This window comes from Ochotona princeps, chromosome 3 (genome assembly GCF_030435755.1).
Source record: "Ochotona princeps isolate mOchPri1 chromosome 3, mOchPri1.hap1, whole genome shotgun sequence".
NCBI lineage: Eukaryota > Metazoa > Chordata > Mammalia > Lagomorpha > Ochotonidae > Ochotona > Ochotona princeps.
The window spans coordinates 87,275,257-87,294,796 of NC_080834.1; the positions used below are offsets into that span (position 1 = coordinate 87,275,257).

Genomic DNA, 19,540 nt, shown 5'->3' on the forward strand with positions numbered 1-19,540 from the left:
ACAGAGCCTTGAAAGGAATCCAGAGCGCTACCCTACACAAAGGGTTCCAGTTTCAAATTTCTTACAAATTGACAGTGCAAAGAAAAAGAGCGACTGACTACCCCGTGTGGAAGGGGGTACTGGGTTTTGCTTGGGGTGGCGATGAGATGGAGAATTCCTGAGTCTGTCCTCAGGATTAGGACCAGGCCCATCCTGGGCTGCCGCTTGGTCCAGCAGAGTCCGAGGCGATTGAAGTCAGAGAACGAGCGCCATCTGCAGGTAGAAAACCGGATGCACTAGAAACTGCGTGAATGCTACTTAGCGCTTGTGTGGATAGGGAATAAGCCTCCCCTCCACCCATCCGGAAAACTGACGGATCTGTGGTTCTCTTGGACATGAGATCCCACTGCAGGCGATCAAGAGATAATATGCCAGATGTCCTGCGGGAGAAAGCGGCTCTGCTTGTGGCCTGGTTTAGATGTGTCTCACAACCTCCTTCTCTCTTAAACACGGAGACCTCCAGGTGGGCCACTCAGAAGCACCTGCTCCCGGGCTCCCTCCTGCTTCCCCGGGCAGCTTCGTGCTGCCTTGGGGGGAAATGCCCACTCCTCAGGATAGTTCACACGACAAGTGGCCGCAACAGGAAAAAAAAAAAAAAAAAAAGACAAGGGGGAAATCTGGTAATTAGATTGAATGCCCAAATGGAATAAACTTTTCTAACAGGACTGCCTGGCCCTGTATCTTCCTGGACAAGGTGAGCTTGTGGTTCCCAATGAAACCGTCTGGTGCTTGTCCAGGTCTGGGGACCCTAAGCTGCTGATTTCAGCTTGGCTTGGGTGGATAGGGGGCTTCTGGTGGTGGTGGAGTCCTGAAGGGTGAATTGCCTTCGCAAGGTGAGGAATTAGGGTGCAATTGGTCTAATCCTGTGGCGGCTGCCGGTAGCTGGAAGCCTAAACGCAGGGCCGGGAGGGCTTTTCTAGGAAACGAAAGCGAAACCAGATAGAGTTAAAGGCCTGGAGAGGCAGCGGGCGCGGCCATTCGGCGGGCAAGCCGAGCGGGGCAGAGGATGGCTGCTCCCCGTGGCTTCCCGCTGCTGGTCGAGGGGTCCTGGGGCCCTGACCCCCCAAAGAACTTGAGCATCAAGCTGCAGATGTACTTCCAGAGTACGAAGAGATCGGGAGGTGGGGAGTGCGAGGTCCACCAGGAGCCGGGGAGTCCGCCCCGATTCCGGGTGCTCTTCTTCCCCGAGGACGGTGAGGATCTGCCAGGGGGCCCGGGCGAGGAGCCGGGCCGGGGTGGTCTGGCTCTTCCTCCCGGGGACGGCGGGGAAGGATCCGCCCGTCTCGTGGCTGGGGACGGCGGAATTGGCTCGGAGCTCAGAGCGCGCTGGGTGGGTCCTGCAGTTCCTCTGCGCGCAAGATCCTTCAAGGCGCTTTCCCAGCGCCTCCTGGAGGTGGGGACCCAACCGCCCCCCCCTCTAGAGTTTCCCTTTGGCTTTTCCTGTCGTTCTCTTTTGGAGTTTGGGAGAGGAAAGAGGGAGGGTTTGAGAAACCTGGGGAGTCGCGGGCGTTCCCTCCCAGCTCCCGAAGACTCCCGGTGGTCTTGGGCTTGCCTCGGGACAGGGATGGACGTGCTGCTTGAAGTCACAGCGTGTGGCTGTATACACGCAGGGACCCCCCTCTCCCCGTGATCACAGCGAAGCTCATCACCCCTCTGCCCAGGCTCCGGGTGACTGGGTGGGGACGTCTGCCTTCCGGGAATCACAGGCAGGTGGCGAGGCTCGTCCCCACCGCTGTTCCTATGGGGAAGCGAGGCCAGAGCCCACCTGCTAGCTCTGGGCCCCTGCCAGGTCTGTAAGGCGAAGCTGGGGAGCAGTTACTCCCGGAAGAGCACCCTTTCCCCATCCCGGGATGAGCTTAGGGAAGACGTTTGCGTGTCGACCCCGCTGGCCTGGTGTGTGGGCTTTGGGAAAGCATACGGATCCTGGGAGACTAGGGCGGTCAGAGCAGGCGCAGGGTCCGACAGGGACGCACCAAGCAGAGAAGGAAGCGAAGGATGCCCAGATGAAGAGGACGAAGGGGGAGGGCCACCTGCCTGGTTCCGGGAACCCCTCAGCCCGTTGTCTCTCTAGTGGTTAACGACCCCGGGTGCCAAGGAGAGAAAATTATTCCCTCCGGGCTCTCCACCCGCGACCCTGCTCTGGGTTTCACTTTTCCTGTAGGGATTTTCTAACTTTGATCCCTACTGTCCATATCACCGTGCACTTAGCCCTCGGAGATATGGTTCTGGAGAAATCCCCGTTATACGCTCCCGCACGCACAACCCACCAATCAGGTCATGGCAGAGCGGGTTAGCAGGGTCCCTTCCTGGGAATCAATCCCGGTGATTGTGTGTGCGTTTGGTGGGGGAGGTCCGTCAGCACGGTTCAGTCCCCCCCGCCCCACCAGGTGTCCTTGGGGCGCTAAGGAGTCTCTGTTCATCACTCCAGTTGATCGGAAGGGGGAGAGAATGACAGAAAATATCCACAGCCTAAAACTACAGATGGAAGCTTGACAACAAAACCATCCTGTTCTACTCCTCTACATCAGCCAGGTTTTCCCACCCCTGCTGGGTGTCCCTCCTTTCTCCTTGCCAGCTCCCAGCCACGTTTTCCTCCTCCTCCACCCCACTGGGGGCCTCCAACCTCAGGCTGGTGTCGGTCTTACCCACCCCTGCAGGCGCTGGCAAGCTGGAACCAAGTTACTATGGTCAGAGTCCTTAGGGGTGGAGACAACCCACTTGGCAGTTTCGGTTTCCCATTGTAATCACATTCTCAATCGCAAGTCTCCAAGAGTTTACTCACTTAATCACAACTCCATCTGACAGTCCTGGCAAGGCATCCTCTACAGAATTATTGCACAGCTCACGTTCGTGGACTTATGGCGAGTTGAATGAGCCTGCACTCTAATTTCAAACCCTGTTTCAGTTTGTGTGCATTTTACACACTGGTCAGAATTTGGCTCCCTGTCACTCTGTCTTGGAGGGAGGGAAGTTCTCTTATGTCAGGAAACATACTTAGTGGCCGTGACCTGAGGCTGCTGTCGGAGGGAGCCTGCCCAGGGCCAAGGCAGGCTGGACACCGGCATTTCCTTCCAGACTTACCCTGCCCTTGTTTGGGGAGTTACACTCTGGTGTCACCACCTGTTGCTGCCCCAAAGATGGGTCTGCACTCTCCTATTATGATCTGAGATGAGGCTGGCCCGGTTAGATGCCCAAACAGGATGTATTCAACAAAAGGAGCACAGCACAGATGCCTGTGACCTAGCGAACTCTTGGTGCCCAGGTTCCCCTCTGCTCTCCCATTTCCTTCTAGCTTAGTGCAGCTTTCCAGGCATCCACACAAGCACCTGCCGCCTTACAAAGAGGGAAACTGAGTCTGCTTGTCCTTCTCCGGTTGGCACCTAGCTAAGACCCTCCTCCCTCTGGCCTGTTCATGGGAGATTGACATGGGGAAAGTGGTCACACCCCTCTTATGAAGATTCTAAGTTGTGTTCTTCGACCTTACCGGTGGCCAACCCAATCAGAATCTGGAATGGCAACCCAGCACGGAGTCCCAACCAGGAACAGTAGGCGCTCTCCAAGCTTCTTGACTGACTGGTTGCCCACACACCACTCCGTTCCTTGAAGCCCATTCCCTACTCCCCAGGATCTGGGATGCACTGATTCTCCTCCGGCCTCTCTGCCAGCACCTTCTTGTAACTTCTGTCTGCATAATCCTTGGAGAGTTACAAAGTGCATTCAGAGACTCCATTCTAAGTGAGTAAGTGAAGACTCAAGAAAAGTATGTGCTGCATATCTGTGTCCTGGCATGGTGGGTATTGCTACCTACTGCCTGTAATGCTAGTAACCCATCCAGGCACTGGTTCGAATCCCAGATGCTCTGCATCTGATCCAGCTTCCGGCTAATGTGCCTGGGGAGGCAGCGGAAGATGGCCTTATACCCATGTGAGAGACCTGGGAGGAGCTCCTGCTCCTGCTCTTGCCAGGCAGGGGTTGGCTGTTTGGGGTGTGAATCAGGGGATGGGTGATTTTCGCTCTCCCTCTCTCTCCCTCCCTCTCTCTCTTATTCTGTGATTCTAACTTTCAGATAAACAAATCTTTTTTTTTAAAATATGTCTTCATAGTCATCAACTCTGTGGTGGAGTTGGAATGTTAATCCTTGTCTTTAGATTTTTAGGTCCATTGTTCATTTTTTTCCCTTCCTTTTTCCCTTCCTTCCTGTCTTTCTCTTTCTTCATTTTTTATTTTTAAAATTTTTGCTCATCTTTTCTTTTCTGCTCTATTAACTTTCAGGTATGAGTCTCTTACATCACAGAATAAGGCTTAAAGCAACTTTCTTTCTTGATGGGCTATACAGCTTTTCTATATATTTATTCTATTTATTTGAAGGCAGAGTTACAGAGAGGTAGAGTCAGAGAGGTAGAGAGATAGAGAGAGAATCTTCCATCTGCTGGTTCACTATCCACGTGGCCGCAAAGGCTAGAGCTGAACTGATCTGTGAGATTCAGGAGCTTCATCCAGCTTTCCCACATGGGTGCAGGAGTCCAAGTGTTTGGGCCATGTCCTGCAGCTTTTCCAGTCCATAAGCAGGTTGCTGTATTGGAAGCGGAATGGTTGGGACTGGTGCCCATTTGGGATTCTGATGTTGCAGGTGGGAGCTTAACCCACTACACCCAGAACAGTTTTCTGACTTGGTTCATGCTGCTTGTGCCTATCTGTGTCACTTTACTAAACCGTGACTCCGATCATGCCATGGTCTGGCACACAGTCTTCACTGGCTCTTCATGACGGATGCTTTAACTAGTTCTTCTCATTGTGGAATAAATGTTGCTACCTCTTGGGTAGCTATGTTTGGCTTAACTGTTAAGATGTTACATTGGGGGCAAGAGCATCTTGTATCAGTCTCTGATGTGGGTCCCAGTTCCTTCAGTATAGATCCAGCTTGTTGCTGATAATGCTCACGGAAAGGGGAGCAGCAGGTGATACCTCAAATACTTGAGCCCCTGCCACCCATGCGGGAGACCCAGATGGAGTCCCAAGCTCCTGGATTCAGCCTGGTCCAAACTCCAAATGTTATGAGCATTTGAGAAGTGAACCGGTGGAGGGAAGATCTCTGTCTTTCTGCCTTTTGAGTGAAATGAAAAATCTAAAAATTACTGCCACCTTATTTGAGAACCTACCAAATGTAGGTACCATGCTGTTTTGTTTTATTTCATTTTGTTTTGCGTTGTTTTATTGTGTTTCTTCAGTTTAATGTGTGTAACACTCACGAGACGATCCCCAAAGCTGTGGCTTTGTACATCAGGATCATTGAGAGCATGCCCAATATTAAAATAATTAGTTTAAGGATGGAATCCAGGGACTGGCGCTGTGGTGTAGTGGGTTAAGCTGGTATGTGCAGTGCAGAATCCAATGTGGGCCCTGGTTTGAGTCCCGGCTGCTCCACTTCCAATCCAGCCCCTGTACTAGTACACCTGGGAAAGCAAAGGGAAAAGGCTTAAGTCCTTTGGTACCTGCACCCACACTGGAGGGAAGATTCTTTCTCTCCCTCTTTCAAGAGAGAGAGAGAGAGACAGAGAGAGAGAGATGGAATCCAAAGCTGTGCTTACTTTCTAAACTTTGTACGTTTTGCTTACTTTCTAAGCTTTGTACATTTTCTCTATACATAGCCTAGTTTGAGAAACTGACCAAGCCATTGATTGATCGTGATAAGCATATAATTAACCATGGGTAATTTTTTCAAAAAGAACATTTTTTTATTTGAAACTCAGAATTACAGAAGGAAGGAAAGGGAGAGGGGAGAGGGAGAGAGAGAAAGAGAGATCTTCCATTTGCTGGTTCACTTCTCAAATGGCTGCAACAACCAAAGCTGGATCTGTCAGAAACCAGGAACCAGGAGCTTCTTCCAGGACTCCCACGTGGGTGCAGGGGCCCAAGGATTTGGGCCATCCTCCACTGCTTTCTCAGGCCACAAATAGAATGTTAAATCTGAAGTGGAGCAGCTGGGACACAAACCAATGCCTACATGGGGTGCTAGTGGAGCCTTAGCTAGCTATGCTATAGCACTAGTCCCAAACATAGAGTAGTATTATAAGCAAAAATTGCTGACAAGTAAACTTTTCTTTTTTCCAGTTCGACAGAGGGTTCTGGAGAGACAGATTCACGAGTTAACATGGGCAGGACAAGGACCGTTCCAGCTAACACTCTCCTTGCCTGAGGAGAAGCTCCATAGTGTCTCTGAAAAGAAGATTCCAACAAAGGTAAGAAAGCCTGAGAAGTTCTCATAAGGTGTGTGTTATGGGAAACAAGCCCTGACCTCTTTGCACTGTGAGGAATAAAGGGACCTTGGAGAAGCTCACAGAAAATGTGTTTATAAAAAGATGATGTATGGACTTCAAATTTTTGTATCAAAATAAACTTGTACAAACCTGTTACAACATGTTTGAATAGGATCTAGTGTGAGGCACTCAGAAGAGTAAGACACTGTTTTAAAGAGTTGAAATTCAAGTAAAACCAAACATTAAATTTATGGTAAAGCTTGGGTGGAAGAATACTGGATATTTTGCAGGGGCAATGCCATGAAGGAACCAGCAGTATGCACATGGATAATTCATTTGAACAAAAAGGCAAGATGATGTTGAAGATGAAGCCACAGAGAGAGACCTCCATCTGCAAGGAAAGAAAATGAATCTCGTTTATATCTGAATTGAACAAGACCCAGGATTGACAGTAGAAACTACAGCCCATACCATAGACCTGGCAACTGTTCTTCATAATTCTAACTGCAACGTTAGGGTGCAGCAAACTTTCTGCCTGACGGTGCAGAAGTTTCAGTAACAACTTTCACCATGTGGGACCTCCATCCTGAAGCATTTCTTCCAGAAAGTATCATGGGGAATGAAACACTACCAGCATGACCCTGAAGACCAAGCATGACCACAGCCATGGCTACTGAGAAGTAGGAGTGGCCCAGGCAACGCCAAGGTGGACCAGTGACGACCAAGGGCACGGCAGCGGTTTTGTGTGGGTGCTCAAGGCCTGTTGCTCATTGATGTCATTGGAAGCCTCAGCACAGTGACAACTGTATGAGAGTTGCAACGAGAGAGCTGGATATGAGCGATGCAACGAAGGCTGGTAGGCATTCACCCTGTGGCCTTGATTGGGCTCTTCTGGACTGTTGGCTATGTTTCCTGATCTTAAAAACTGTTTAAGGGTGCCCATTTTTCTTTAAAATGTAAGACAACATTGACCTCGTGAAGTTCCCAAGATCATTAGTTCATTAGAAATGGATGAAACAACTGGTTATCATCACTTTAGAAAAGTATTAGGAACTTGGTGGAGCAGAGGTTGAGAAGTGAAGTATACATATATAAAGAAGTTGGTTCCGACGTGATAGCCTAGTGGCTAAATCCTCGCCTTGCAACCTCCAGGATTCCATATGGGCGCCAGTATGTGTCCCAGCTGCTCCACTTCCCATCCAGCTCCCTGTTTGTGTCCTGGGAAAGCAATCGAGGATGGCCCAAAGCCTTGGGTCACTGCAACTGCGTGGGAGACTCAGAAGAAGCTCCTGGCTTCTGGCTTCAGATGGGCTCAGCTCCAGCCACTGCGGCCATTTGGAGAGTGAACCAACGGACAGAAGATGTTTCTCACTGTCTGTCCTTCTCTCTGTAAATCTGTTTTTCCAATAAAAATGGAAATATATATATATATATATTTTAAAAAGTAGTAAAGTGTATATATAATAAAGTTTTTATCTTTATTTTTTCCATGAGTTCCGTGCATTTGAAGTTAAGGAGATGACACGAGAAGTATAAATTCAGCTGGAGTGATAAAAGCAGCTTACAAATGTGGGGGAAGCAAGGGTGCTGTTAGGGAAGCATGGAATAATGAAGGAGATGATGCATTTTGTATGATTTTAGTCAGTTTTGGGCAAGTCAAGATTAGGAGATCACAATCCTGATGGTTTAGGATATAGCATTTTGGATCTGCTTGTCCTGGTTTTTTGTAAACTGAAACTTAACTTTTTTTTTATATATTTTTATTAATATTTTGCATTATGTGACAGTTTCATAGGCTCTGGGAATCCCCCCACTCCTTCCCCTCCCCTCCCCCCTGGTGGATTCCTCCACCTTGATGCAGTATTACAGTTCAAATTCAATCAAGATTCTTTCCTTGCAAACATATACCAAGTATGGAGTCCAGCTACTTATTGTCCAGATGGGTTGAACAGTTTCTTGGGGAGACCATTTCTGGTCCGAAGTCAGAGCTGGTATAATATCATCACAGTCAATTAAGAGTCCCAATATAACATCAACAGCAATTTGCAATATTATGGAATTGACATGGTTTTGAGTAACCAGTATAAAACTTAACTTTTTTTTTTCATCAGTTTGAGAGGACAGCCATCATCAAACACATACTGTCGCCTCAACCGTAAAATGGGATGCTGATAACATCTGCTTTTTGGAGTGATTGTGTAATGTGAGACTTGCATGAGATGGCCTTTGTAAAAGCACATGACAGAGTACTTGTTACATAGCAAACACACAATTAAATACTCAATGGGGGAAAGGAATGAGTTAAATTCCTGATTTACTCTGGGTCTTTATCTTAGAGGATTCTGTTGTTTAGAACAGAGTTACACAGAGAGTTCTTTCAACTGCTAGTTTACTTCCCTCCCCAAGTGGTTGCAATGGCAGGAGCTGGATCTGTCTGAAGCTGGGAACCAGAAGTTTCCTCCGGGTCTCCCATGTGGGCACAGGGGACCCAAGGACTTGGGTCATGTCCCTCTGCTTTCCCAGATCACAAGGAGGGATCTGGATGGGAAATGGAGCACTCAGGACACGAACTGGCACCCATGTGGCAAGCCACAACCACAGGCGAGGATTAGCTTGTTGAACCATGCCGTCAGCCCCAGCTGGTGATTTTTGTGAACAGTGGGTTCATGTATCACTGAGTTTGGCCCCAGATGCGTTCAGGAGGACTATTGCCAGAGTTTTTCATGAGCATCCTTTTTAACCCTGAATCTTCAAGTTTGTCACAGGGATATTTTCTTATTGTAGAGAAATTGTTTATAATGTATTAATGCTACATTATTGTTTGGGTTTCAGGATTCCAATTCCAAAGAAGCTGCCCAAGGACCAGGTAAAGTGACAGTTGATATGATCTTGAGCTTCATGAGTAGTTTCTGCTTTATTAGTAAAGTCCCTGGGGAGTGTTGTTGCTCTCCTTTGACAGGGCCTGCTCAGCTGGAGCTGCCTTGTGCTCCACCATCTGCCTCCTCTGAGTCAGCCGTGTCAAGGGTGGACACTTGGGGAAACCCCAGAGTGATTCAAGCCCAGGTCAGGGAGGAAATTGCTTTCTCCCTGGGGACCGGGAGACACCTTGCTTTGGAGGAGGTGGCAATGAACTGACTCTTAGATCTAACTGATGCCCAACTGGAATGGGGGCAAGAATATGGCATGTCCATGGGTGCTGTGTGCAAGCCAAGCTGGTTGGCACTGCTTTGTGAGCCGTGGTGTGCACGGTGCTGCTCACCTGGGCCACAACAGGCAAGGAGAACACAAGCGTGTGCGTGCTGGACAGGACAGGGGCAGCAGCTCTCTGATCACCTCGGCTGCTGCAGGAAATGGCTGGTAAGCCAAGCAGCTGCTGTGGACTTGACTGCATCCCTGGTCATTGGCGTGATGCCACCTGACGCTAAAAAACCACTCATTTTCATTGTTTGATAGAAAGGGAAGGAAATAATGAATGTGTTGAGTGAGCCAATAAAGAGACATAAAGGGGCCCAGAGAACCACATCTTAGGAAAAAGGAATTTAAAAAATGTATTAGCATTTTTATCTAAAATGCACATTGTCTTAAGCATGTATCGCTTTCTGAAACTTTCTTTTAAAAACAGCATTGGCACTAACGGAAGAGCTTCTCAGTAGGGACATATGGGTTGTTTTTCCCATGCCTATCGTGAGCAGGATTTTCTTTTTTAAAAAGATTTATTTAATTTTATTGTAAAGTCAGATATATAGAGAGGAGAAGAGACAGAGAAGAAGATCTTCCATCCGTTGATTCACTCCCCAAGCGGCTGCAACTACCAGAGCTGAGCTAATCCGAAGCCAGGAGTCCAGAGCCTCTTCTGGGTCTCCCACGCGGGTGCAGGATCCCAAGGCTTTGGGCAGTCCTCAACTGCTTTCCCAGGCCACAAACAGGGAGCTGGATGGGAAACAGGGCTTCTGGGATTAGAACTGACACCCCTATGGGATCCCAGTGGGTACAAGGCGAGGACTTTAGCTGCTAGGCTACTGTGCCGGGCCTGAGCAGGATTTTCTTAAGAGGCTCAAGATTTATAGAAGATTTAAACTTTTTTGTTTGTTTGTTTGGTCTCCTTAGAGTTATGCCTGCTTTCCTTTTTTTTCAGGTCTAGAATTGACTCATGCAACTTACACTGTTTGACATTGTTATTTCCAAAACCCTTATATTTTTCTTGGACAATGCCTTAAGAGCTGTACACAGAAGCCTAATTTTAGACCAGGATGTGGTTTATGTATTTGCATTTGTAGTTTAGTCCTGAACATAAAATCTAGTTAAGTTTGTGTTTCTTTTTATAATGTATGCATTTAATTGAAAGCTAAAGTGAGAAAGAGAGAGGGAGAGAGTGAAAGAGAGAGATCTTCCATCCCTGGTCCACTCACCAGATGGACGCAACAGCAAGATTTGGGCTAGTCAGAAGATGCTAGAAGTTTCTTCCTGATCTCGCATATAGGTACATGGACCCAAGGACTTGGGCCATCTTACAGTGCTTTCCCAGGTACGTTAATACAAAACTGGATCAGAAGTGGAGCAGATGGGACTCAAATCAGTGTCTACATGGGATGCTAGCATTACAGGCAGCAGCTTTCCCCGCCACACCACAGCACTGGTCCCAAGTCTGTGTTGCTATGGTTTCCTAGATTTTATTCCAATTCTAACTGCACTGAATTGATATTGCTGTGTCATAACTGCTTGAAATGCCAAGTCTGTTTTCAAGATAGCCATCCAGCCCTTCACCAGTAAATCTTCATTGCCTTACAGATTAAGACCATTTTAACCTGTAGGTTTTAAGGAAAGTGACCAGATAGGAAGTTGGGTCGTCTCCAGCAGATTGCTAAGCTGACTCTGACGAGATGAAAGAGGAGGTCATTTGTTGCCTAGCTTTTCCAAGCTCAGTCTTATCTAGGACTCTAAGGCTTGAATCCTTGACATTAATTGGAATTGCATGCAGTTCCAAACTGAACAAAATGTGGTTAGAGGATAGTTATTTAGTAGGGATGGTAAACAGAGGATGCCGCACCAAAAATGTACTGGGCCCGTCTGCATCCCAGTGCAGAAAGAGGAAAACTAGGACACCCACTGGTGTTGACAGTGCAAAGGGAAGTGCAAGCCAGCACAGGGCATGTGAGCACAAGCGCCAGGGTCCTGTGCCGGGCTAAGTTTAGTTGAGCTGGGCCTGAAAAGTAGAAGCCAGCAAATAGGAGATCCTGGAGAGGAAAGAAAAGCCAGGAGAGGGGAATACTGGTTACCTGCGGTTGGACAATTCTGGTATTGTTCAGCAGGGACTCCCTTCTGAACCCCAAACCTTCTGGCTGACTTCCTTATTGGGAATCAGAGCCAGCATGTCTGAAGCCACAAATGTCCTTTTCTTCCCCAAAGCAGTTCCTGTGTTCTTGAAGTATAGCTTGTCCACCTACTGGTGTCTCCATTGAAGCTTTCACGCCTGTTGGTCACAGAGGCTTTTTTTTTTTTTTAAAGTCTTCCTGTTCTGGCTTTTTCCCTTAACACCAGCTACCAGATGAAGTTCAAACCATGTTCTGGGCCTCCTTTGCTTGGCTGTCCTTGCTTCTTATGTCTCTGCATACATTTTGGAGGGGCTGACTGGGGAGGGCAGAGCATGCCCACTCTATCACTGTTGTCTACGCAGCAGGTTTTCATGGAACTCTGCATAGAACTTCTTTTGACTCTCCCTTTCCCTGCCTTACTGTGAACACCTGCCAAGTCCCATTCAGCCTCCTCCACTTCCTGGAGCCTCTCATGCCAACCAAGCCCCTTTTGTCTCTTTCTCAGACTCATACCCTCAGTGTGGATGCTTTTTAATGTCAGGGAACCAAATAATAGCTCATTGTATTGAAGTTGCTAATCATTGTGAGGGTATAAAGCAAGGAAAAATACTGCCATTCAATTCTCTTAGTCCAGTGCTCTAATTTATTCTTCATTGGAGAGGCAGGGAAACGGTGACTGAGAGCCCAAGACAGATTCCATCTTTTGGTTCGTTTCTTTAATGTCCCAACAGCCAGGGCAGGGCTGGGGGCCAAATGCAGCAGCCAGCGGTCAGGAACTTATTTCCCAGTCTCCTATATTGGTGGAGGAATTCAACTATTTGAGCCGTAATCTGCTGCTTCCCATGGTACTCACTGGTGGGAAAGCAGAACTGGAAAAAGAGTTTGGAATGAAACCAGGTATTCTGATGTGGAATGTAGGTATCTTATCACTAGGTCACACCCCCCTCCGGTTCTACTTACACGGTTAAGGAACATGTCCAAGCCCACATGGATGAATGGAAGCAGTCAAAGCTGAGCACATAGAGGCTCATTCTGATGAGGCATACGTATCTTATGTAATTCTAATTTATGTTGTTATTTAATCCTTAAGGGAATTTTAATTTGTCCTGTGTGAGTATGCATGGTGTTCCATCCAGCATGGGAGAGGGTCATCTGCTACAACAAATAATTCCCCTCCTCCCACCCTAACTCAGAAACAAGCATCATTAAATAATAACTTTCAGGAACCAGTGGCAGGCTTATCCTCTGCCTGCGGTGCTGGCATCCCATATGAGTGCTGGTTCATGTTTCGGTCCATTTCCAATCCAGGTCTTTGCTTATGGTCTGGGAAAGCAGCAGAGGACAGCTCAAGTGTATGGACCCCTGCTCCCACATGGGAAACTCAAAGGGGGCTCCTGGCTTCAGATCTGCTTAGCTCAAGTTGTTCCGGCCATTTTGTGTAGAGGTGAAGCAGTGGATGGAAGATCTTTTTGTCTCCTTTCTGTAAATCTACTTTTCAAATGAAAATAAACTTTTTTCTAAATGATAACTTTCTTTTTCTTTTATAAAAGATTTATTTATTTATTTATATTGGAAAGTCAGATTTACAGAGAGGAGAGGCAGAAAGATCTTCCATCTGCTGGCTCACTCCCCAAGTGGCCACAACAGCCAGAGCTGAGCCCATCTGAAGCCAGGAGCCAGGAGCTTCTTCCAGGTCTCCCACACAGGTGCAGGGTCCCTAAGGCTTTGGGCCATCCTCTGCTGCTTTCCCAGGCCACAAACAGGGAGATGGATGGGAAATGGAACATCTGGGACACAAACCTGCACATATATGGGATCCTGGCCCATGCAAGGCAAGGACTTTAGCCATTAGGCCACTGGGCTATACCCTAAATGATAACTTTCTTTTTTTTTTTTAATTAATTACATTGCATTATGTGACACAGTTTTATAGGTACTGGTATTCCCCCCACCCCTCCCCAAACCTTCCCCCCATGGTGGATTCTTCCACCTTGTTGTATTACCCAAGTTCAAGTTCACATGAGATTCTTTCATTGCAAGCATATACCAAGCATAGAGTCCAGCATCTTATTGTCCAGACAAATTCAACGGCTTGTTGGGGAGACCATCTCTGGTCTGAAGGTAGAGCTGGCAGAGTATCATCCCTATCAATTAGAAGCCCTGACATAACATGAGCAACAATTTATAACGTTATGGAATTAATTGACATAGTATTGAGTAACCAACATGTTAAAAAAAATGCAAGTTCTTTACCACATCCTGTGACTCCTTCATTGACATTTCAATTTTAGTTTATACACAACCAGGTTCTATACACTGAAAATGGCTATAGATTACTATTCAGCTGTCTCGTGTTTATTTTCATTATAGTATTTAGCATTATATAGCGTTGAAGCATAATTTTGCTGAACTTGGCTTTTTTTTTTCTGGTAGTCTAAACTGGCTTATAACTCTAACAAGACATATGTCAACAGTTTAGGTACAGAACAGTTTTAGGAGCGGTGTGCAGAGAAATCCCCAATACCCTAGTGAGGAGTAACCAATCTGTTTGTCCCACCTAGTAAGGTATAAGTGAATCCACGCTAACCGTTTCCTGTCTGATTCCAAGCTTTCCTTGTTGTTCTCTATCTATTAATGATAACTTTCAAGTGGAAAATTTGTAGCCAGGCCTAGACATGGAATTCATTACTTTCAAGCGTATTCCATAAACCACATCAGTTCTGTGATTTGAATTTAGGGAGTAAGAAATTTGGATAATTCTAAGAACACACACACACACACACACACACAAATGGATTTGGCAAGCACATAGCATCTACTCTGCCACAGGAAACGTTTGTAATTTGAGTTACCTTTTTCTAATGGATTGCATCAGTGTCGGGGTCTTCCGGCCCGCAGAAGAATTCACCCGATACTCCAGGCTCTATATCAAGAGGCACTTTATTCTTCCAGCCAGTCCGTTTCCCAGCCGGTCGACTTAACTTCTACTACCTCCCGTTTTTCTTCCGTTTCTCTCTGCTTCATTCCCCAGTCTCCTTGTCGCCCCTAGTCTTCTTCTGTCCGTCCGTCCATCCGCCCCAGCCGTACCCTGTCCTCTGTCTCAGTCCGTCCGTCCGTCTCCGTCTTCTTCTTCCTGTCCTGTCCCCCTTCTTCCTGGAACCCTCACCGCTAAATACAATCCTAGTCCAATCAGCTTAAAGATCACTGATGCACGGGGCAGGCACGCCAATCATAGCTCTGATCACGCGTAGCACACACGCTAAGCATGCAGCTACGGGCCAGTCAGAAGGTACTTCCTGAAACCTGTGTACCGCTAAGCTCCGAGGGGAGAAGAGGTCTCAGCGCCATCTTAGGGCACATGTGCAGCACTCCCGACACATCAGAATGGCTGGATTGAATGCCCCCCTGTATCCCTTCTCTAGCCACTTGCTAGTGTGGACTCCCATAGGCCTCAGGTATGGATGAAGTAGTTGGCCTTTTTTCGCCCTCTTGCAAGACCTGGACTGAGTTCCGGCTGCCAGCTTCTGTCAGGCCCAGCTTGGTCTGTGTTAGCACCCCACCTCCACCGCAACTGCCTGCTTGTTTGTTTGTTTGTTTTGTTTCTTTATTATTATTATTAATTACATTGTATTATGTGACACTGTTTCATAGACTCTGGTATTCCCCAACCCCGTCCCATACCCTCCCCCCATGGTGGATTCCTCCACCTTGGTGCAGTATTACAGTTCAAATTCAGTCTAGATTCTTTCATTGCAAGCATAGAGTCCAGCATCTTATTGTCCAGATAAATTCAATGGTTTCTTGGGGAGACCATCTCTGGTCTGAAGGCAGAGCTGGCAGAATATCATCCCGAACAATTAAAATCCACAACATAACATCAACAACAATTTACAACATTATGGAATTAATTGACATGGTATTGAGTAACAAATATGTTAAAAAAATGCAAGTTCTTAACCACATCCTGTGACTACTTCATTGACATTTCAATTTCAGTTTCTACACAGAACCAGTTGCTACATACCTTAAAATGGCTATAGGGTACTATTCAGCTGTCTCATGTTTATTTTCATTTTAGTGTTTAGCAGTTTATAGTGTTGAAGCATAATTTTGCTGAACTTGAGAGATTTTAGGATAGTCTAAACTGGCTTATAACTCTAACAAGGCATATGTCAACAGTTGAAGTAACTGCCTGCTTTTGCCTTTTGAGTGACTACATAGTGTTTTTTTTTTTTTTAAAGGAAAATCTCTTAAGTTTCTTATCTACTGTTTTTGTATTGATACCTCTCCAATGACTGAGCCTCAGCTCTATACCACATAGCTGCAACGCAAGGATTCATAAATAAGTGCCTTGCTTTGGAGACTGATAGTTCCATAATTATGCTTCAGTGCTTTGATAGAAATGTAAGAGGCCTTCAAAGGATGTGTGAAAAATATGTATTATGAAAGAAACTATGCATGCACTTCAAATTTCTTTACATAGAAAAAAGCCTCACCTCTTCACTCAGTTTTATCACATGCTTTTTTGAAGTATCCTTTCATTTGGCAAGTACTAGGAAAGATAAAACAGATTCTTCAGAGACAAGATCCAGAAAGAGGTAATCAAATTGTACTCATAATAATAACAACCAAGGAGAATTAGTGTTACATTTTATTTTTGGTTAAATAAAGCAACAAAAGCTATTGAAGGTCTGTTTTTATTTAAGTTAGCCAAGAGGCTGGGAAAGAAAGGGTGCACGTTTCCTGATAGCTGGCTTTGCTAAGACTGTGGCAGAGAAGCATAACAGCTTGTACCACTTTTTATCTCCCTAAAAATTAGATGTTTCAGAGGAACTTGATTCTCTCACTGAAAGCTCAGGAAACATCCAGAAAGAACATGAAAATGTTTCTTCTTCAGTGGCATTTGAAAATCTCCAGGCAGATGTTTCTGATGTGATGATAACCTTATTAGTGGAGAATGTAAGTGGCCTGTGCAGTGATGACTTCCGAGTGGAGATAATACAGGATTTTGGTGTCGCTGTGGTAACCTTCCTGAAATGTATAGGTAAGACCCAATAATACTCCATTTGCCAAGCTTCCTTGCACAACACCTTGAGAATTCTGGGTGTCTGGTTAATGGAATAGCTTTAAAAGTTGGACTCTACCAGTTAGTGAGAGGAGATTCCAAGTCAATACGTAGGTATATTCTTACTTTGAAAGAAAAGCAATTTAGTGATGAAATTGCTTTCTGGGATTTTTAATATGGATTTAACTTGATTGCCCAAGTTCTCTGTGTGTGTGTGTGTGTGTGTGTATGTGTGAAAGAGAGAGAGAGAGAGAGAGAGAGAGAGAGAGAAGAGAAGGGAAGGGAAGAACAACACCCAAACTGGAACTCTAAACTCAGAATTTTTGCATGTGTATCTTCCTGGGAGACATAAATGTTGATCTCTATCATCCTACTGGACTAGGAAGGTAGTAATGCTAACCCACACTTATGTAACACTCACTATAGGTCAAGTACTATGTTAAACTCTATACAGGTATTAATTTAGTTGTCCCTTTAACAACTCATTTTACCCTCTTCCCCCATGTTACAGTTGGAGAGAGAGGCACAAAGGTACTGATAAAGGGAAGAGCCACACGTGAATGCAGGTAGTTTATCTGCAAAACCTGTTCACATAACCACTTCATGATACGTTTCCCTACTACCGTCATTGTCATTCATCAGGCCACAGGGTGTATGTGATACAGAAAACAAGTCTTCACTGAGGTCATTGAAGAGCCATTTCCAAACACATCAAGACAGTTTTTAAAATATTTTTTGAAAAATTTTATTTTTATTGGAAATAAAAGATTTACAGAGAGAAGGAGAGGCAGAAAGATCTTCCATCTGCTGGCTCACTCCCCAAGTGGCCACAATGGCCAGAGCTGAGCCCATCTGAAGCCAGGAGCCAGGAGCTTCTTCCAGGTCTCCCACACAGGTGCAGGGTCCCTAAGGCTTTGGGCCATCCTCTGCTGCTTTCCCAGGCCACAAACAGGGAGATGGATGGGAAATGGAACATCTGGGACACAAACCTGCACATATATGGGATCCTGGCCCATGCAAGGCAAGGACTTTAGCCATTAGGCTGTTGTGCCAGGCCTCAAAACAAGGCAATTTTACTATTTCTATCTTTTCCCTGTTCTTTGGCCATGGCAGTGGAGTAGCTGATTAAGAGCACATGTCATGCATGCAGTCAAAATTCTAGCTCTGCCATTCAATCAGTGATCTGAAATTGGCCAAGTTACTATCCTTTCTGTGTGTCTCACCTTCCTCATCAATAAAATTGGTGATAATAATACCTACCTAATACAGTTTCTATAAAGATGAAATGAGATGACCTTTGGAAACCACTTCACATAGTACTTGAGACAAGGATAAGAAGTCAGCAGTAAAGAGCATAGTTTCCATGTTTTGTATATAGGAAACATTACATGAACTTACTTTTGTCCATTGACCAAAAATCATGACTACCTACTATGTACCAGGCATTGGTCTTGGTGCTTCGGTAGCCAGAGCCATGAATCATGGGTCCTGTTCTTGAAGACCTCACCATGGCAGGGCAAGGAGAACGCCCAAACCGATGAATGCAAGAGGAGAAGCGCCTCTCTCGGCCTTGAACAGCCGGCTGTGGGAATGGGAGGGACTAAAGCCCAAGGCAGGGGCTTTGGTCTTCCCGCTTTTTGAATTCAGTACTCCAGCAGTACCCTGTGACCAGGTCCAAAATACATACTGCTTTTTCAGGCCTCTGCTGTTCCTCTACCTGCCACACCTCTTGCCCTTAATCATCTGCTAAATGCCTCTCCATCCCTCAAAACTCAAATCACAGTCCCTTTACTCCTGGAATCCTTGTGTGCTTCCAGTGTTACTCTGCCCACCTTGTGTGGTCATGCAAGAGGTGACTTATTTACTTCTGTCTGCCTCGTGCTGATGAACTGGCAAGGACTTGTCATATTAGCCTATGTCCCTAGACTCCAGTTTGGTGCCTGGCCCATCACGTGCCCACCATGGACATTTGACGGTGATGGCTGAGATCTAAAGGATGAATAGGAACAAGATTAAACAAAAATGGGAGAAGAGCATTCCAGGCTTGGGACATAGGATATACAAAGGCAAAGAAATTTCTAGAAATAATGACTAGTTTTTTTTTTTTTTTCAAAATCTGGAAAATAAAATGAAGGAATGACAGGGAGTAGCCAAAAGTGGTGATTGGATGATAGTTGGGATCAAATCATTCTAAGTCTGTATGAGGATTGTCAACTGAGGTGCAGACTGGGGAGCCATTGATGGGCCTGAGAAAGGGGTGGAATGAGGTGAGCCCTGCCGAGCAGTTACTCAGGAGGATTGGCAGGGGCTGTCTAGAGACAGGTGCCCCTTCATGGCAGAAATGCAGGTGGGACCTTTTTATGCCAATCACTGCTTGTGTGGGTGTCCAACAGTAGAGTGTGAGCTTTCATCTGTACTGCAATCCACAGTTTCTTGTGAGATGTTAGTCATTACATTCTGTTTTGTGTTTTGTTTTTATTTTGTCTGTTTCTAGATACCATGAAATTTGTTGACGATTGTTCCAGGTACCAGACAGTTAAACAACTTGAGCTTTCTCCAAGACTTCTGGAAGCAACAACAACCATTAGGGTTGAAAACCTGCCACCTGGTGTTGATGAAGACAGTTTAAAACATTTCTTTGAAAGTCCTTTTAATGGAGGTGGAAGAATTGATAATATTGAATGTTTTCCTGAAGAAAGCTCAGCTCTGATTAAGTTTTCTGACCGAAAAGGTAATATCTGTCAGCAAACCCATAGCTTACTTGACATAAGCTAGCTCATGTTTAGCAGATCTTACCAGTTAAATTCCAGTGCATTTAATTTAAATCATATGTTATGTAGAAAATTGAATTAATAATCTTGGGATGT

The 19,540-nt window shown here is 45.9% G+C and overlaps 1 protein-coding gene across 1 annotated transcript in view; it reads left to right on the plus strand.

Moving 5' to 3' along the window:
- The first annotated feature begins 794 nt into the window (after window positions 1–794).
- PARP14 (poly(ADP-ribose) polymerase family member 14) overlaps window positions 795–19,540 on the plus strand; it is a 49,079-nt gene continuing 30,333 nt past the window's right edge. The window contains exons 1-5 of the mRNA XM_004577846.3: window positions 795–1,232; window positions 6,151–6,278; window positions 9,129–9,162; window positions 16,428–16,652; window positions 19,168–19,404. Of these exons, the coding sequence (XP_004577903.2) occupies window positions 1,046–1,232; window positions 6,151–6,278; window positions 9,129–9,162; window positions 16,428–16,652; window positions 19,168–19,404 (811 nt within the window). The 5' untranslated portion in view covers window positions 795–1,045. The remainder of the gene's footprint in view (window positions 1,233–6,150; window positions 6,279–9,128; window positions 9,163–16,427; window positions 16,653–19,167; window positions 19,405–19,540) is intronic.